This window comes from Akebia trifoliata, chromosome 1, assembly GCF_017979445.1.
Source record: "Akebia trifoliata isolate Shusen 1 chromosome 1, ASM1797944v1, whole genome shotgun sequence".
Classification (NCBI taxonomy): Eukaryota; Viridiplantae; Streptophyta; class Magnoliopsida; order Ranunculales; family Lardizabalaceae; genus Akebia; species Akebia trifoliata.
The window spans coordinates 28,484,713-28,505,992 of record NC_141375.1 but is presented as its reverse complement, the minus strand read 5'-3'; the positions used below and the strand labels follow the sequence as shown (position 1 = coordinate 28,505,992).

The 21,280-nt window shown below is 31.9% G+C and overlaps 1 protein-coding gene and 1 long non-coding RNA gene across 2 annotated transcripts; one reads left to right on the top strand and one right to left on the bottom strand.

The window, feature by feature from the left end:
- Window positions 1-2,993: 2,993 nt before the first annotated feature.
- LOC147411478 (uncharacterized) lies at window positions 2,994-6,699 on the bottom strand. Its single transcript, XR_015180184.1, has 3 exons — window positions 6,002-6,699; window positions 5,679-5,829; window positions 2,994-3,330 (listed from the first exon to the last, which is right to left on the bottom strand). It is a non-coding gene; the product is annotated as an uncharacterized LOC147411478 (long non-coding RNA).
- An 11,537-nt stretch (window positions 6,700-18,236) lies between these two features.
- LOC147411477 (antimicrobial ginkbilobin-2-like protein) lies at window positions 18,237-21,196 on the top strand. Its single transcript, XM_086432135.1, has 3 exons — window positions 18,237-18,811; window positions 20,763-20,929; window positions 21,072-21,196. The coding sequence occupies exons 1-3, from the start codon at window positions 18,237-18,239 to the stop codon at window positions 21,194-21,196; spliced, it is 867 nt and encodes a 288-aa protein (XP_086288261.1).
- Window positions 21,197-21,280: the final 84 nt, after the last annotated feature.

Genomic DNA, 21,280 nt, shown 5'->3' with positions numbered 1-21,280 from the left:
TGTTTTGATTTGCGAGAATGGATAGGATAGGTTAGGGTAGGGTTATGGGTTGATTAATTTTTGGAATGAAGTAATGGAGTTGGTTGGTGATTGAGAGAGGTGGAAGGGAGTAATGACATGTGTCATATTGGGTGATTGGTTGTAATATTGGCTTGGGTAGAGAGTTGGGCTTGGGTCAATGTGTTGGGTTGAATAGGAATGGCTTGGGTTTGTATTGAATGGGCTTGGGTAGTGAGTAGTATAAGAGTGGGTTTGAGAATTGAGTTGAGTGGGCTTGGGTTTGGTTAGAATAAAAATGGGTTTGGGGGTTGAGTTGAGTGGGCTAGTTTTCGGTCCGTGGGCCACGTGAGAAGCCTTGGGCCGTTTATTGAAATTAATATGACAAAAGTTATTGGATTTTTGTAGGTTTGGGCTTCGGAGTCCATTCCAATTTTTGCTATTTTTGGGGCACTTTGCGTTGAGGGCCCGGTCAAATTTGGGTGTCTACAGTGAAGAATAGTATCTTCTTAATTAATTTAACCCAAAAAAAAATAAAAAACAAATAGAGCTGCTATTGGCACCCCAACTTTTACTTATTACATCCCAATTTCTTAAATTATTTATCACGCTCCTATTTTAAATATTAAAATACACTCTTTAAACATTACAAAACATTATAACATTCATTTAAACAATTTCAATAGTTAGTTACAATTATGACTAGGGACATATAAAATCTTAAACTCAAAAATAGAAGTCCAGCAACAAAATAAAAAAAAATTATTGGCACCCAACTATTACTTATTCTCAATCACTCACTTATTCACTTTATTTTTAAATGGGGAAGTAAAAGATGGGCTACCCCATCTTTCTGGGTAGGGTATTTTTGTAAATTAACCTGGATTTTTCCTTTTCAGTAAAATTTTAATTCTATAAAATGGTAATATACAATTTTTTAAATTAAAATAAATAGTGTTCTGAAACTGTTTCACAACTTTTGGCTAAGGTTTTGAAAAGAATCCTGATAATCTGACTTGCACATGTGACATAGTCAATCGACAACCTTGACATGACAGACTCAATAACCGTAGATCTGCTCTCCTTTGGATACAAAACTATGGTTCCTCATAAAAAAAGTGAAGTTTTGTATCCTAAAGAGAGCAGATCAATGATTTCCTAGCCTGTCATGTTAGGGGTGTCAATTGAGTATCCCAAATGGGTAAGTTAGATTATCACGACTCTTTTAATAAAGCAGCCTTAAATATTTGAGGGAACTGGTTCCCTAACCAATATTTTTCTTCCCAACCCTTGGGAAAATAATATCCAACATTTATTTTGGTCCATTAACATTCTATCAAAATAATATTTGGATTTGTTTTGTTTTCCATATAAAGGTTTTCTCATTCAATTAACAACGTTAATATTTTATTTATAATTTTTTGAAATAATGGTTGTCACAGGATTGTAGTAAAGTTAAGGGTGCTCCAAGCATGAAAGTAAAATGTGAATTATTTAAAAGAAAGACCCTAACAATATGAACAAACCTTCTCTTCATTTTCCACAAGAAAACTCATTCTGTAATTGCTAAAAAACATATTCTAAAATGACTTAAATGATAGTGTAATTCCATGGAACAAATATCAATCATTGAACTTGACCTCATAAGGGAAAGCCCAATATTGCTTAAGGGATAGCCCTTAATAAAATAATTATTTAGGGCACATGCAATAGGATTGACTACACAATATTCATCGACCTATCACTTGGAGACTGATCAAAGAAATTGTGGTGCAACTATGGCCATTCTCTATAATTTTGTGTTGTGTATGAAATGTCTTGTATTTTATTGTGTTAGGCATAATTGTGGGGGGTGTAGGGGGACAATGCCCACATAGGGCCAAAGTTTTTAAGGGTACGAAAAGGGTAATTGTGTAATATTTTTCTTAAGGATTTTCTATTTTTGAGGAGATAAACACATTTTAGCAACTCTTGACTTTATAAATAAAGATCTCTAAGACTATTAAACTTAGAGAGAAAATAATTATTGTTCTTGTTCTGATCTATGGATAGAGGCACACTATCAAATCATGTAAATCCTTGCATTTGTGTGATTTCTATAATCTTTGCTATTTTGTTTTTTCACATTTTTTATATATGTAGGAGTTCAATGGGTGTGGATCTTATTGAGTTTGATCTAATTCATTTTCCACAAATGACTATAAAAAGTGGTACATCATCGTGTATGTTTGGTCTTGGAATAAATGACCGAATTCTTAGCAAGATTTTTGAACTTTGATTGTTATTATATAGCTAGGTCTTCTCTTGCTTATTGTGAAACTCTTCCTCAAAAGTTTATAAAAAGATCATTTTAGGCTTATTTATGTTCAAATCAATCTTGGAAGCATGACTTCCACAAACAAGCTTGAAATGAGGTCTTTGCAAATTATGTCTAAAAGCTAAAATCAATGGGGTTCTCACTACGAGAAAACTGGAAAATTCGACAAAAAAAATTGATGGGCCCAAGCCCACAAATTTTAGAAATTGAATTTTGATGGTGTAGGACTGTTGAAATTCTTAATGTTCCCAGATTTGATGGTTTAGAGCTGTCAAATTTCTCACATCCTTCATTAATTTGATAGTTTCAACCCGTCGAAAAAAAAAAAATTTTGAGAATGAAAATTTTGACGCCAATTCGATCTTTTGATCCGTTGAATTTTATAAAATTTGACTGTCCAAGACCATCAAATTTGAGGTTTTTTCACATTGTGTCTTATTGTTATTATCGGTGAGTTGTGGGATTAGACTCCGTTCTTTCCTTTACATCGATGACTCGTCATCATTATCAATCTTTATCCCTTTGAAAATATCCATTATTTCATTCAATGAGCATTTTTTTTGCATTAAAAGAAGTCAATCAAAGATTCCATATAATTAGAGTTAACCAATAATAGGATGTCGCGTGCATTGACCATTGAGAGCATCCTCAATTTACCAAAATACCCTGTCTAAAGGATTCATTTAGACTTATACTATATATTTTAATATAACAACAAACTATTGAGTTTTAGACTTGTTCACAATTAGGGGACTCTCCATCGCAGAATATTGCGTTGAACCACTTGAAGTTCCATTCTTTGATACAAATGCTGGTGGTAAAGGAGATGGGAGAAGAAGGGAAAAACTGCTTAGCATTAGAACCACAGACAACATGGTGGATCTATCGTGTACGTTTTCCTGAACACATAATAATCCAATGTGAATGCATCTCATCAATGCATCTATTGAAAAATTATGGGTGAAATTTTGATCCATCAACTCTGAAGCTGTACCTGCACTCCAATGTCTCCAAGCCTGCAATCATTCACCAAATATTTTTTAGGCAGATTTACCAAAACATGCACAACATTTCAAATATTTATCAAAACGGTACACTGTAGCAATTAATTTCAAAATCGGTAAATTTACCATTTTCGGAATTAATTTTTTTTACCAAAACGGTAAAAACAGTAAAATGTTTTTTTTAATACCGAAAAAATGCCCTTTTTATGTTTTGACTGAAATTACGAAAATAAAATTGATTTCGGTAAAAAAAAAAATTATAAATACATATGATTGTTGGATTACGAAAGAGAGTGAATCTTTTTAGTTGGATTTTCATTTTTTTAAGGTTAAAATTGTAAATATATATGTAAAACAAAAAAATGGTATTTTCGGTATAAAAAAAATATTTTACTGTTTTTACCGTTTTGGTAAAAAATATTAATTCCGAAAACGGTAAATTTACCGTTTTTGGAATTAATTGCTACAGTGTACCGTTTTCGGAATTAATTTCGAAAACTGTACTGTTTTGATAAATTATTCTATTATTTAATCATACATTTGAAGCTTAATTAAGGGTCTGTTTCGATTACCATTGTTACAAGGCCAACGCTTTATGATGGACAGTCGGTTTAGTTAATATACAAGATCATAGAGTGTAATAGATTATTAGATTATGATGTATATTAAAAAGGTACATGTACAATGGTACTCCAAATCATGTTTTGGGTTGATCAATAATCAGAAATCTGACAATAGTTATGATTAAGATCAGTTAGAATGGTTAGGATTTTTGTTTATTTTCTATGTACATCAAATATTTTTTTTGGGTCATTGTATGTAGCCCTTATAATGAAGTTTTTATGTCAAAAGCTGTTAAAACACAATATCTAATGGCCAGGTTTTATCATAGGTATATTTATTATGGGGATATGTATTATAGGACACCCATAATCTGGACTGACTGATTTTTCGTTTTAATGGTTGGACTTGACCCGAAATTTGAAGGATCCAAAATCGTATAGAGTTGATTTGGATCATTAAAGTAAATTAAAAAAATAAAAAAAAGGGTCAAATATTGTTTGGTGTCCCTTGATTCACTTGGATCCGAGTCAAATATAGATCCATTCCTACATCCACCTAGATCCGAATTATATATTGATTTGAAAATTATATTTTTAGATTTTTCAAAATATTTTTTTCTACTACTTTAATTCAAAATTAATTCTTACAAAATGACAGGATTATAATATGATAAAATATAATAATATAACAATGAGCAAAGAAGTAAAGCAAAAAAAAAAAAAAAAAAAATTTAATTAAATGGTCTCAAACTTATTAACTTGACTCAAATCAAGTAAATTGGGTCAGGTTGGATCCGGTTTAAGTGAAAGAAAAATTGTTGGGATATGATTTTATCAAATATGATTAAAGTCGGATTCAAATCCAGATAAAAATTTTTGGATTTGAATATAGATATACTCAGATCAGGCCTCTACCCACTTTGAGCCCTAGTCAATGGGTTGGCATTTGGCCCAGTTCGGTTCGGCCAAGCATCACTGGACCCGTTTGGTTATTGGGCTAAGCGTGGACATAGGTGATTTTTATTTTGCCCATATAGGTCATTAGACACCTTGTTTGGACTAGGATTTTGATGCCAAATTCACACCAGGCCATGGATGGCGCCTGGTCCAAACTTTAATCCTAAAAAGCTTTTATAAAATGGTAGAAAAGATATGTTTGGATTAGGTGATATTGAAATTTCACAATTTTCTTTGAATGCTTAGAGTCCATTTGGATAGAAAATAAAAAGTAACTAGAAAGAAAATAGCTTTGGAAGAAAGTAGAAAGTCATTTGTTTTTTACTTTTTAAGAAGTAAGGATTTTTACTTTCTACAAAGGAAAATACTGGAATGACATAACCGTAGATGCTTTTTACTCGTATCTCATTCAAAAACATCTACGGTAATGTGCACGACATCACATCATTGTGTTATTCCAGCACGACTCAAAAAGAAAAATGCTGGAGCATGATTCTTTTAAAAATAATTTTCTAAAATGAATCCAAACATTTTTTTTTTTTACTTCTTAACTTTTAAAAATCAAAAAATAACTTTTTTGTCTATATCCAAACGGGTTCTTAGATAAATCAGCCTCGAGTCCGACTTTGAAGCAGGCAGGTTGCTTCAAAATTTCGAAGGAACTCTCCTTTCAACATGGTATCATAATTTTTTGTATTCATTTCAAACCCCTTCATTTTCATTAACATTTGGTATACCTCCTTATGGACACTACATGTCATCTAATGGAGTGGGTTTCTTCAAAATTTTGAAGTGACCTAAAGTTTTTTTTGAATATGTCGTCTCGAGATTCATACTTACATGGGTAAGAAGGTGTTCTGTACGACCTGATCGCTGGTAAGTGATAACCTTCCGACCACTTACGATTTCCAAAACCAAAACCCCAAAGCTAAAAACATCGGATTTGACTGAGAATATTCCATGCCAAGCATACTCATAGGCCATGTATCCTCTGCACACCAATAATCAATAACGAGAGACAAGTGGCTCTAACTTATGATTTTGTTCAAATAATCAGATCCTATTTTTCTGATATGATCTTAAAAGAATGAACAACTTTCTAAAGAGTTTATCAACTTTAAAAAGCTTTGCCAAGCCAAAATCTGAAATTTTAGGGCTCATACCTGTATCTAACAAAATGTTGCTAGCTTTGAGATCCCCATGGATAATCCTAAGTCGAGAGTCTTGGTGAAGATAAAGAAGCCCTCGAGCACCGCCTTCTATGATTTTGTAGCTTGTTTCCCAGTCCAAATTCTCCCTTTTGTTTGAATGTATATATATACACTTATAAAAAAAACAGAGGATTAATTAAGAAAGTAATCATCAAACTACTAATATTGTGGTCAAATATGTGGACAAAGAAATATTTTTAACTCAATTAGATCTTTGAATGTGTAATGGGCCACACCGAATAGATATTTGTCAAGACTTCTGTTAGGAACATATTCATAGATGAGTAGTTTTTCATCTCCTTCCAGATAGAAACTCAAAAGCCTAACAAGATTCCGATGTTGGAGCTTATGCAATAACATCACTTCGGTCTTGAACTCTTGTGAACCTTGTCATGAATCCCTAGAGAGCCTTTTCACTGCTATTTTTTACCCACTTACAAACTCACCCTACATATATAAGGCCAACAAATGACTAAGAAACTATATAAACTTGTTCAAGCAAAAAAACTATCCCAAGGTTTGTATTTTGTAAATTTTTTTTCTTTTTGATAAATATGAATTTCATTAAAATAGCAACGCTGGCCGAGGTGACCAGCCAAACAAAGAGAGTTACTCAATAACTAAACTACATACCTTTCTTGCTTAGCAAAAAAAAACGTGTTCAAGCAAATCCTCTCACATCACAATCATCAGTAATAAAAAGAAAAAAAAAAAAAAAACCCCTCAAATTATCACAAAGTAGATTTAATTATCATACATAACTATATAGGTTTTAATCTGAGATATAATTATTATTACCTTATATACTGCACCAAACCCACCGTGTCCAAGTTTATTTTTGTTCATAGCGACTTTGTTCGTAGCGACTTTGATTGTATCCAAATCAATTTGCAAGGAATCGGCATCGAATTCGATCTCCTCTCCATCTGGAAGAGGGTGACAGATTATGGGAATACAATCAGTTTCATTAAAAGGAATTCAGCATGACTACCATGCACCAAAGGTAGTACCAACAAATGGAATTCCTCCGAGGCTGATTTTACAACAAACACATCAAACCCATAACTTTTCTACTCGAAGTGGTTCTCAATTTGGGGAGAACTAAGTTTTCTTAAAATATAGGATAATCTATGGTTACCAACCAATAATAAGTTGTCTTTGTCTTCCTCCTTATTAATAAATATGTGAAAACAACGAACAATGACAACACTCCAATAATTGTTGAAACAACGATAACCACGACTTTTGAAGAAGAATATCCACGACTTCCTGCATGAGGAATAAGAATTTACATATAAGCTCCAGTCTTGAAAGAACATACATACCTTGACTGAAGATATGGTTCGTTATATGGTTAAATAACAAAATTACATGTATAGCCACCATTAATAATTCGGATAGTGTTCTGTCGTGCTACCAAGTAGTAGAGCTAGTTGTTAAAGTTATGAATTAGGATTAAGGATCTTATTAAGGCATGGATGGTAAATTAAATTTGATTTAAGTTTGGATTATTGATTAAATATGACTATAATAATTTAGCTTTGGGAGATTGACCGTGGACTACCTTGAATCAACCTTCCATTTCTCTCATACTCTTTCGTTGTTTTATTTTTATGGGAAGGTTGTAGATGAGGGTATTTATGTCATTTTCCAATATCAGAAGGCTTATATCTTTGATTTGAAAACAATGGATATATTTCTAATATTTACCAAAATGTATGGACAGAGGTCTAAATCATCCATGTTTTTATTCTAAAATCTATATAATAAAATAAGACGGCTCTCATCCAAATCTTTATTTATCCCTCGCCCTCATAAGTAGGGGTTTAATCCCTTCACAAATCTTTATTTATTCCTCTAATTTTATTCTCTTTCCTCTTCTCCCTATTTTTTAATATTATGTACTTTGTCCAATTTTATCGCTCTTACCCTTTTATACGTTTTCCAATAACACCCATCAATTTTATTCCCCTTCCTCTTTTACCCCCTTAGCCTCAAGGACAATGTAAGACTCTTAATACCTTAAATAACCTTATCCAGTGATTTTAGTTAGTGGAAAAATTGATATTCTACTGTACAGGCATTTGAATCAACTGTTTAAAAACAACTTATTTACAAAAATAACAATTTTTTGTTATTCAAATATAAACTCATCCTATGATTTGGTTGTTCGTAGTGTATTTATCTTTACTATTATAATAAGAGGGCAGAGTAGAATTGGTTTGACACTAAAATTTGAGTATCCCAAGGAAAAAGATCTATGATTCCATGTCCGTGCCACATGTTAGCTGAGTATTTATCAAGTGAAGACTTTCTAATTATAAAATCATTATTCTTAAATAAAAAATAAAAAATAAAAACATTAATCTTTACGAACTGCGGTAAGTCAGCTTTAATCTCGGAAATTAAGCCAAACGAAAGTAGCTCAGGAATTCCTCTGAGTCAAATCTTTACTGAATTGTGTTTTTCAAATTAAACAAAACGAAAAAAAAAAAAATTCAAGACAACAAACATACCATCTTTGGTGCTGATTAACGATTGGAGTGGAGGAAGTTTAGACGGACCATAGAAAGGAGCCGGTTCGTACCTGAATGAACAACTGGGTCGAAGAATATGGGCCGCTTCCTTAGTAATGCAACACCCAGGAATACTACTCACAACCTCTTGTAAGCATTTATGACAATCAAGTTGAGATATATCAGGAGTGCACTGAGCTAGCCCATATGTATAGTTTTGAGAAGTTGTATTACTCATCATGACTTCTCTAGTCGCAAACAAACGTATAGCATCGTTAGCAATATAAGTAGAAGAAGAATTACCAAAGGCCGCCTCTTCAACAAGGTAATCTGTCAAAACCTTCAAATCTTTTTCAAACAGATCTCGGTTGATGGTATTATTCAGTCCGGTTTGATAAACATCTGGGTTCTGCTCCAAAATGGAGAACAAGTATCGATTGGAGTATCGTATCATGCACTTATCATACCATATGATTGCTTCTTTCTTTTTGGAAGAACAAAAATTCGTGAGATTATCACCACAAGAGTTGAGACAAGTCTGGCATTCTTGAGAGGAAATGTCCCCTCTACATAGGAAGAGACCATACACCCTATCATCTGGGTTTTGACCAATTGTGGCATTATAGAATCCTTTAACAGCTGTGGCATTATAGGATTGAGGTGAGAGGAGAAGTTTGAGATTTGATTGGTATGTGCTGGTGTTTGTGTAACTAATTCCCATACAATAGTGGTAACGGTAGAAAGGTTTTTCTTGGGCTGTGTTGAGACCCAAGTGTTCGATCAGAATGGTAAAAATGAGGAAGACCATATAATAGCAACCCATCGTTCGATGAGAGAGAGAAGATGTAGGGATGAAATAAAGGAGGTTGCCTAGTCCACAGTTCAAAATCTCTCAATCTTACCCCCTTTCAGAAAATTGAAGCTCTTTTTTTTTTCTAAGAGAAAATTGAAGCTCTTAGTTTTGAAGACCTTCAAACAAGTTTGGCTATGAATTTATACCCCTAAACATAAGGTTACACGGCAGAGGAATTTTTTTTTGAGTGATTTACCCGGCAGACCTAGCTGTTGCATTTTAATTGAAAAACCTCCCTTGGAAGTCTGACAAATCCAAGGAACCTTATTTTATGAAGTTTGTTACCCACCAATCCAAATGCACTCATAAAATTCAAATTAATGCAGTTAATTTGTTACTTAGCATACCTTCGAGAACCATATCAATTTTGGGTATCTAAAAACATGATCTGATGACACAAGGTTATAAAGGACAAACTCACGAGGGTTTTGCTAGATTTCTATTTTACGGATTTAGAATTTTATGAGGCTAATCATAATTATAAACAACAAGTGAAATTGTTTGAATAAGTGTTATAATGTTGATATTATCATTTAAGTCAAACATTGGTAATTTCTGAAGAGTGTGTTTTAATCTTTATTGGGTCTTTAGGATGATAAATAGTTTAGGAAATTGGGAATTAATAAGTAAAAGTAGGGGTGCTGATAGCAGTTTTCTATCTTTATCTTGTGACTTTGACTTTTCAACCAATTTGCGTGTGGAAATTGTTGACGGGCATATTGTTGACCTATAGTGACTGTGCAATCTTATTGGCGGATTGCTTGGAATTTCTTCTTTCAGCAGTTTCTCCTTCTTAATTTTTTTTACAATCCTTATACTATTTATTAATTAAATACAAATTCAAACACTGTCATTTTCAATTGAAATAACAAAACACTTATCTTTTTAATGTGGTAAGATTTTAATCATTACTAAGGGTCTTTTTACTCATATGGATAATTACATTACCAATCCAACACTACCACAACCCTCTAAATTTCATCAAAAACCTCAAATAAAAAAAAAAAAAAAATTCAAAAAATAATTTTTTTTTTAGCTTGATGTAAGTTTTTGAAAATGACCGAACTTCCAAATAGCTTCCAAACTTAAAATTGAAATACAACAGTGAAAAATAACTTTTTTGGGGATTTATTTTTTCAAAGTTCATATACTTTTGTCCTCGACAATATTGAAATATCCGATCATGTTTTTGGATGCCACAAGCTGAGCTCAAAGTTAGTCGAAAACAGTAAAATATTTTAGAGAAGTATTTTTCCTACTAACTTAGTAAGATTTAAAATTTTACTAAGGATCATTAAAGCTCAAATGGATTACCAAATTGGCAATCCAAAATTAAGGTTTATGATTGTGAAAAAAAGAAAAATTAAAAAAAAAAATTATGAATAAAAAAAAAAAACTACAATTTTTTTAATGAAAATCATTTTCTTGAAAAATTCAGATAAAATAATAATAATGAATGAAAAATATTTTTCTAATTAACCTGCAAAAATAAAAGGAGGTCTTTCAACTTTTTACTATGAGAGATATTTTAGGAGAGGGGCTATTGACACCCCCACTTTTACTTATTACATCCCAATTACTTAAATTAATTATCACAACTGAATTAAAATCAAAACACACTCTTCAAATATTGCTAAGTTTGTCTCAAATTACAATCTTATCATAATAAAATATTATAGCACTCATTCAAATAATTTCAATAGTTTTTTACAATTAAAAAAGTTCATATAAAATCCTAAACATAAAACAAAAAGAATCTAAGAAAAAATAAATGAGAGTTTCTATTGACACCCCAACTTTTACTTATTCTCTACCATTAACCTATTTTTATTTATTTATTACTAAGATTTACCTCTAATTACAATCTCAACAGAATAAAATATTATAGCACTCATTCAAATAATTTCATTAATTTTTTACAATTAAAAAGAGTTCATATAAAATCTTAAACCAAAACAAAAGAATCTAAGGAAAAAAAAATGATAGTTTCTATTGGCACCCCAACTTTTACTTATTCTCAACCATTCACCTATTTTCTTTATTTATTATTAAAGTTTGCCTCTAATTACAATCTCAACAGAACAAAATATTATAGAACTTATTCAAACAATTTCAATAGTTTTTTACAATTAAAAATAAGATTCATATAAAATCTTAAACCTAAAACAAAATAATCTAAGAAAAGAAAATGAGAGTTTCTATTGGCACCCCAACTTTTACTTATTCTCAATCATTCACCTTTTTTTTTTTTGTATTACTAAGATTCGACTCAAATTACAATCTTAACATACTAAAATATTATAGCACTTATTCAAATAATTTTAGTAGTTTTTTATTATTAAAAAAAGGTTCATATGAAATCCTAAACCAAAAAAAAAAAATTTAAGCAAAAGAAAAGAAAAAAATGAGAGAGTTTCTATTGACACCTCAACTTTTACTTATTCTCAACCATTCAATTGTTTTCTTTATTTTTAATTGGTGTGTAATAAGCAAAAGTTGGGGCGCCAATAACGCCTATCTTAAAATATCTCTCATAGTAAAATGTCGAAACACCTCCTTTTATTTTTACAGGTTAATTAGAAAAATATTTTTGATTCATTATTATTATTTTTTTTCATTTTTTTATCTGAATTTTCAAGGAAATCATTTTCATTCAAAAAAGCATAATTTGTTTTAAATAAATTAATTTTTTAATTTTTTTTTATAATTGAAAACCTTGGTATTGGATTGCCAATTTGGTAATTCATTTGAGCTCAACGACCCTTAGTAAGATTTCAAATTTTACTAAGTTAGTTGGAAAAGTGTTTCTCTAAAATACTTTATTGTTTCCAAGTAACCTTGGACACTCCTTGTAGCATCCAAAAATATGATCAGATGCTTCAATATTGTAGTGGACAAAAGTATATGAACTTTGAACATACAAATCCCAAAAAAATTGTTATTTTTCACCGTTATATTTCAATTAGTTTGGGAGTTATTTGAAAGTTCAGTAGGCATCAATTTTCAAAAACTTAGATCAAGCTCAAAAAATAATTGTTTCTTGAATTTTATTTTTTTGATCTAAGTTTTTTATGAAAATTAGAGGATCGTGGTTGTCTTGGACCAGTGATGTGATTATCCATATGAGTAAAACGACTTTTAGTAAGGATTAAAATCTTACCACATTAGTATTAGTAAGACAAGTGTTTTGCTATTTCAATTGAAAATGACGGTGTTTGGATTTGTATTTAATTAATAAATAGTATAAAGATTGTAAAAAAAATTAAGATGGTGGAACTACTGAAAATAAATTCCAAGCAATCCTCCAATAGGATTGCGTGGACACTATGCGTCAACAATATGCCAGTCAACAAAATCGTACTTGTGGAAAAGACTTCAAAAATCGGATTTTGACAATAAGGCAAATACACATCTCACGGCAAAAGATTTTCAATTTACGCACCAGATTTGTCTCTCTAGTGACGCATTATTCTTAGGGATTTAACAAGTAAGGGGAGATTTAGGATTTAATAAGTAAAAGTAGGGGTGCCAATAGCAGTTTTCTATTTTTATCTTGTGTCTTTTAGTTTTCAACGAATTTGCGTGTAGAAATTAAGGTATAGCGTGTTTTTGATTGCAAAGAAATCATTTTGGAAAAGACTTCAAAAATCAGTGTTTGACAATAAGGCAAAAGATTTTCCATTTATGTATCAGATTTGTCTCTCAAGTAACGGCAAATCCATTCTCACCCCTGCCCCTTGAAAAATGATTTTCCGCATGAGACCAACATTTGGTTCTCATAAATGCCCCTACAATTTTGAATTTTGGTCAAAGATCAACAAAATTGAAACTCACGATTCTATGATCCCTATAATTAAGGTGGTTAGTTTTCAAAACTAAAAAAATTATCTTTTTTTTTTTTTTTTTTTTACTGCATAATCGTCGAAATTTCCTCTAAGTAGTATTTTAAATTACAAATAATCCCTTTTGACACACGTGCTTTTGCACATACCAACTTCTAGTTCAATTTTTTATTAAAAAAAATGAAAAAAAAAAAACGTAGAAGTTGATATTCTTTAATTAATTTAATTTAAAATAATAATACAATTTGTTTATTTTAGAAAATTTTACAAATATTAATTAATGCTGCATTTTTTAAGTGTTGTCATTTTTTTAAAAAGAGGTGCTATTGGCACCCCAACTTTTACTTATTACACCCCAATTAATAAACAAAATGTATGAATGATTTGAGATTAAGTAAAAGTTGGGATTCCAATATAAGCTATCAAGTTTTTTTTTTTTTTTTTTTGGCTAGATTTATATTTTTCGTGTTTATGATTTTATTTGAGACTAACCATAACTGTAAACAACTACTAAAATTGTTTGAAAGAGTATTATAATGTTATGTGATGTTGAGATTATAATTTGAGTCAAACTTTTGTAATGTTGAAAAGTGTGTTTTAATCTTTAATTGGTGTGATATAAATAATTTAAGAAATTGGTGTGTAGCAAGTGAAAGTTGGGGTGCTAATAGGATCTCCCTTTTTCAAATGTAATTTATTTTTAATAATTTTTAAACGATTTTTTAATTTAGGCGATAAACCTAAATAAAAAAATTATTTAAATAATTCAATATATGAATACGTATATTAACATTCAAAATCACACATAAATTTTATTTCTAGTATTTTTTTTTAAATTTATTTTATCAGGCTTTTAAGAAAATTTATTATCCTTCTGGTGCGACTGGTCATCTTGAATTCCGTGAAAAACCTCTTGTAAACCTCGGCCCTCAAGCATGTGTTTCACGAGCCCAAATTTGATTTATAGAATGATTTGATGCTACAATGCAGTAGAGGACAAAATTCTAACTTTGAAAAGGAAAGCTAAAAAGTTAATTTTCCTCATCTAATTTGACTTTTAAATTTGAGAGTTTCATGGCCGTCCACTTTCAATACCTTGGATCCAACTCAAAAAAGATCATTATTTAAAAAAAACAACTCACTACGAATTTTTCATGAAATCTAGAGGGTTATGGTATTGATTTGCCAACATAGTAATTCATGTGTGCCCAATGAACTCTAGTAAAACTTAAAATCTTATTAAATTAGTCAGCCTAACCTATCTCCACACAAGTTTTGCTTATGTGGATCTGAAGTCTTATTTCTATATAGATTTCACACATTTAAGTAATTCAAATAAGAGAAGTATTTTTCTTATTAACTTAGTAAAGATTTAAGCCTTACTTAGGGTTGTTTTGCTCAAATGGATTATCACACTAACAATCCGACACTACAATCCTCTAAGTTTCATTGAAAAACTCAAATCCAAAAAATAATAATACAAAAATCAATTTTTTTTTAATTTGATCCAAGGTTTTGAAAATGGATGACTATCAAACTTCTACATAATGCCCAAACTTACAATTAGATTAATACCCATTAACCTTATATATATATATGGAAACAGATCAAGGGAAATATGAAAATATATATGTAAAAACAATATAACATTAATAAATTTTCAAAATATAGGTTAGAAGTTTCTGATTGGGCTGATTTTTTGTGAGGATGATTTCTATGATGGGAAGATCATCCAAAAAAAAAAAAAAAAAAATCAGTCCAATGTGAAACTTCTAACCCTATTAAAAGTGATTTAGAATGTGGACTATTGATTTTTTGTCAATTTTTTCCAATAATTTGTAAAGCACTTTTGATGGATGTAGAAGTTTCAAATTAAGCAGATTTTTTGTGAGGATGATCTTCTCATCATAGTGACTATCCTTGCAATGAATCAACTTAATCCAAAACCTCTAACCCATATCTTGGAAGACCATTGTTTCTACATATGTCCCATGAATCACCTCCTATATATGGGAGTGGTTCGGCAGCCCTAAAATTTGTCAAGTTTGGTGCCAAACATTTTTTGTAAATCACTTTTAATGGGGTTAGAAGTTTTGGAATAGGCTGATTTTTAAGTTGAAGAATTGTGGACCGTCCAATTTTTGTAAATCACTTTTGATGGGGTTAGAAGTTTTGGAATAGGCTGATTTTTGGTGAGGATGATATTTACGGCAAAGAAATCATCCTCACCAAAAATCAGCTCATTTTGAAACTTCTAACCCTAGTTTACAACTTGAAGAATCGTGGACCGTCTAATTTTTGTAAATCACTTTTAATGGGGTTAGAAGTTTTGGAATATGCTGATTTTTGGTGAGGATGATCTCCTCATCATAGAGATCATCCTCACAAAAACTCAGCTCATTCCAAAGCTTCTAACCCATGTTTTGAAAAATGTTTAGCAAACTTTAGAGTTGCTGAATCACCCCCTATATATATATAAGTGGCGTTTGGCAGTCAACGTTAGGGAGCCAACAAATTTATCCTATATGACTTAAAAGATTCAAATTGAGCTATATTTTGTGAGGATTATCTCTAGGGTGAGGAGATCATCCTCACTAAAAATCAGTCCAATTAGAAACTTCTAAATCCATCAAAAATGATTTACAAATTATCGATAAAAAATCAACAATTAACAATTCTAAACCACTTTTTATGTTGTTAGAAGTTTTAGATTGGGCTGATGTTTTTGAGGATGACCTCCTCATCATAGAAATTATCCTCACAAAAAATATCCCAATCCGAAACTTTAAAGTCATATAGGACACTTGTGTTGGCTCTCTAACGTTGGGTGCGAAACCTGACCCTATGTATATATGTATAGGGTTGGTTCATGGGACAACAATTGTGACAACATCTATGGAAATTGTTATTGTCTTATATGGGTAAGAAGTTTCAAAGTGGGTGATTTTTGGCGATGATCATTTCCTCACCAAAAATCAGTTTCTTTCGAAACTTCTAACCCCATCAAAAGTAGTTTACAAAAAAAAATGACTGTCCACGATCTTCTACTTGTAAATTGGGATTAAAAATTTTGGAATGGGCTAATTTTTAGTGAGGATGATCTCCAATGTTTTCGGAATGCCCCTAATAACCAACAAATGGTAAGTGTTTTTCCTTGTGTAGATCATATTTCAAAGAGAACTTGATGAGTCGATCCGCCTACACGTCTTGCTTTTTATGCTATATCGAGAGTTGTTCCACGTATTGCTTGATAGCTAGTTTTGGTGAGGATGATCTACCTCACCAAAAATCAACTCATTCTGAAACTTTACAAAAAATCGTTATCATAGATGTTATCAAAATTGTGTCTGTGAAAGAAAATTAGATTTAATTTGTGATAATTTGAGGTTGTGAAAATTTGCTTGAAAAAATTATACGTACAATCTCTTAGTAATTCGTTATTCACAATCATTTTTTAATAAGTTAAATTAAAGTAAATCTTATCAGCTGGTCATCTAAGTATAACCCTTATTAAAATAATGAATATTTTAGATTTAGTCCTTTACTAACCCATATAAATAAGAATCAGGATCAAGTAATATAGAGTTATTATTGTCACACCAATTTAAAATCTCCAATTAACAATATGGGGTGCGAGGAGTAAAAAAAAAAAAAAAAAACTAGTTTATGTGTCTTTCTTTTCATCCCTCATCCGAAGAGAAGAAAGTTGGAACTAGGAACTCTCTCTCTCTCATCTTCACCATGAAAGCTTCTATTTTTCTTCCAAAAATCCGAAGTTTCTTATCAAGATCGGAGATTTGGAGAAACTCCAGTCTATAAAGCCTTTGGAGATGGGAGATCTAATGACCAAAATTAGAGATTTGGAAAATCTCGTGAGGGATCTAAGTACCTTTTCCAAGATCGGACTCCTCCTTCTTCGTCATCAAGGACTCGGTCCTTAATTTCCAAAACTGAGGTATTCTCTCTCTCTTTCTTTCCCTCTATGTATGTATGTATCTATCTGTGTGTGTGTGTGTGTTTTCACTATTGCGATTTGGGGACTAAGTTACCTAAAGGTAAAAAGACTATTCTTTTGCAATAACAACTTATGCAAAATTTTATTTTTCATTTCCAATTTTCGCTCCAATCACTACTCACTAGAGATTCAAAGGTGTTTGATGAATTGTGTAAGAGAATAATGGATGCATATGAATCTCTATTTCATTGTATTGTTTCTCATAGTTTTGAATGATTTTGTTGGACTATTAGTTAAAAATAAATTGACGAGTCACTCTGGAAATTTTCACTTCATCATCTTGCCAAATACTTCTACAGATTTTCACTTTATCTCAGATTTTTGGTATTTTTTTTATTGTTTTAAAACATTGGTGTGTAATACAAAAAAAATACTGTGTGCATTTGTTTTTTCAATAAATGGTGCGCAGATTCCTTTTTATTGGTGTGGCTCATGTAATTTCATTAATTGGTGTGGAATAGTAAAAATTGGCGTGGCAATAACAACGCTCTAAATTAAAGTAAATCTTATCACCTTGTCCTCTAACCAGTATCAAAGTAATGGTGAAGTAATATCTTAGAAAACTTTTCTGACTTTCAATTACGTTTGACGCACAACAACCACCGTACGGCTATGATGATTAACAAGTAACTCAGGCATCCTAGGGATCCGTTTTGTCCCTAGGAATATCTTCCCATCTCAATGACCATAAAAAAAACGTAGTTGGAGACAAAAAAAAATTTCCTTTTAACTTACATTTTCGAAAGTGAGTCGTCTCAACAGATTAATTAGAAGGAAAATCAACTTTACGAAAGAAATAATGACCAATGAAGTCTTTCCGAATCGTGTTGACTCACTGTCTTAGTTGAACAGACACGTTGAAACGTCAAAATAAAATGTGTATAATATATAATACTATAACAGTATGATCTTCCAACCATTTCATCCTAAAATAATTCTCAAACAAACAAACAGAGAAACAATGGGTTGGTTTGATATGATCTTCTTAGTTTCAGCCATTCTCATCGTACAACACCTGAACCTCCACTCAGCCCAACCACGACCCATCTGTGATCACTTCCGTGGGGGAGGTTATTACACTAACACCAGCACATATGCATCAAATGTCAATCTTCTCCTCTCTTCTCTATCATTGAATGCACCTGGTAATCGTGGGTTCTATAATGAATCCATTGGCCAGAATCGAGATACGGTCAATGGTCTCTTCCTATGTCGAGGTGACGTTAGTCCTCAAGATTGCCAAACTTGTGTCAAGGCTTCAGGTGAAGATCTCAATAGTCGTTGTATCAACACAACAGGGGCAATTATATGGCACGATTACTGCATGTTACGATACTCCAACGAATCCTTCTTCTCCGTTATGGAGCTGAATCCTGGTCGAGAGCTGGTCAATAGTAATCATGTCTCTGACCCGCTTCAGTTTAGTCAGACTTTGGGGAGTTTGATGGATATCCTTATTAACAAGGCGGTCTATGGTAGTTCTTCTACTACTACTGCTACTGCTAATGTTTCTGTTACTCCTACTTCTACACCAATGTTTGCCACTGGATAAGCAAAGTTAACCACCTTTCAAGACTTTATATATGGCCTAGTGCAATGCACTCCTGATATATCTCAAAGTGATTGCCTCAAATGCTTACGAGACGTAGTGAGTAATTTTCAGTCGTGCTGTAATGAAAAGAAAGGTGGGTTTGTTTATCAACCCAGTTGTAATTCGAGGTTTGAGACATATCCTTTCTATCAATTTGAGACTCCTGCACCCCCATCTCCTCCACCCCCATCGTCAATCAACATGAACACTCCAGACGGTATGTATGTATGTTACCTCGAAATTTTGAATTTATTTATATGTTTCAAGTACAATCCTCTAGAGTCTAGCATCCCTTATTCTACGAATTCTAAGATTATCTTTAAACCAATAATTAGTGGTGTTGTGCAATGACATTTTTGTAAATAACTTTTTGAGATTATAATATTTAAAACAATTGCCATAAAACGTATTTTGCACGCACTAAAAAGTAAAATAAAAAACTACTTTTGGTGGTAGACTATGAAAAATACTAGTAGAGATTTGCTATTTTGAAATTTATGTACTAAGCTGATGAAACAATGGCATGACCCCATGTATATTGAAAAGAGAGATTTCTCAAAACGCGATCAACTTTTGATGAAATTCCGATTATGACTCACTAATCATTTTAATTCTCAAAACGTGAATAGTGATATCACAGGTTTTTCAAGTGACTATCTTATAGTTATAAAGTACTTAGATTGCTGATATATTTTTTTTCAAAGTGACAATTCGCTGGTTTTAAAAGTGACAATCTGGCAGGTTCACTATTTTTTAGCAAGATCATCACTATATATATTAGCGAAATTGTCACTTTGAAAAAAAATATCTGCGATTCAGCGATGAGTTAGATAGTCACCATTATGTGAAAACTGAAAATTTTGACCAGAAAATTCGATAGGCCAAAACCCACAAATTTTAGAAAGTGAATTTTGATGGCCTATGGTGATTGAAATTTTTTATGATCCCCAATTCGACGGCTTAGAGCCATCAAATTTCTCCCATCCTCCATTAATTTAATAGTTTCAGTCCGTCGAAAAAAAAATTTGACAATGAAAAATTTGACGCCTTGGTCCGTCAAATTTTATGAAATTTGACAGTCTTGGGCCATCAAATATAGGCTTTTTTCACATTGCGCACTTGAAAGACTGTGATATTGCTGTTCACATTTTGGGAATTAAAATGAACAAGTAGCCGGAATCAGAATTTCTTCATATTCAGCTCACAAAATAGTAACTATCATATTGAAAATCCAAGTAAAATCAAGCACTTAAACTGCTTGGAAATTTTCTCCCAACATTTTCTCTTCACTAATCAACCACTCTTGTTTTTTTAATACATGTGGCGTCATGCCATCATCAGCCTAGCACATAAAATTTAAATCAGCAAATCTTTGTTCCCAAAAATACATGTTTGTGGATGTTTGTGACGTCTCATTGAAATCTAGGAGGTTAGCATTCCCCTACGTACGCTGTGTACACATTTCAGGGTTATGAGAGTGAAATTGAAAGAGTCGTGATAATATGACGCCCCCTCCTGACAAATGCCCCCTACGCCTCCATCACAGAACCATAGATCATTTGCCTGGGGATACGCAGAACCATACATCTTTTTCTTGTGTATACCAAGGCAAATGATCTACGGTTCTGTGATGGGGGGGGGTCTGTTTGTCAGAGGAGAGCATCATATTATCATGGTTCAAATCGAAAAGGAAAACTAGGGGTTTGGGGTTCTTGAGGTCTAAAATGGTATTGACTTGAGAGAAATCCTGGGTTGTATGTTTTCTAGCAAATGACTCTCATCTCATCATGGTTGTTGGCATGCTAATCTTTCTTGAGTAAGATTGATGCTCTTTTATTTTTATTTCCTTTTTTGATTTTGTTTATGGTTTGATGTTCACATTTTCCTTTGGTGTAGAGCTTACATGAAAATTCTTGTTGCTCATTCAGGAATTGGTGGAAAGTCATCTTCAAATGTTGTTGTTATCGTTGTTCCGACAATTATTGGAGTGTTGCTCCTATCCGCCTTTTGTGCATATTTGTTAAGGAGGAAAAAAAGGACAAAACCAGAAACACATACTATTGGTGGGTAGAAGTGGATTATGCTATACTTCAAGTAGTTTCATTCCCAAATTGAGATTCAATTTGAGTAGATAAATAAGTAGCGGGGGTTTGATGTATTTATTGTAAAACATGCCTCAAAGACTTATTGGTCACTCTTGTGCAGATAAAGATGAGATCGGAAGTGCAGATTCATTGCAAATTGACTTGGGTACAATAAGTGCTGCTACGAACAACTTTTCTGATGAAAATAAACTTGGAGAAGTGGATTTGGCGCAGTATATAAGGTAATAATAATTATCCTTGATTAAAACCTATTACTTATGTGTATCTTAAGGATGATTAAATTTAATTCGTGATAATTTAAGGTTGTGA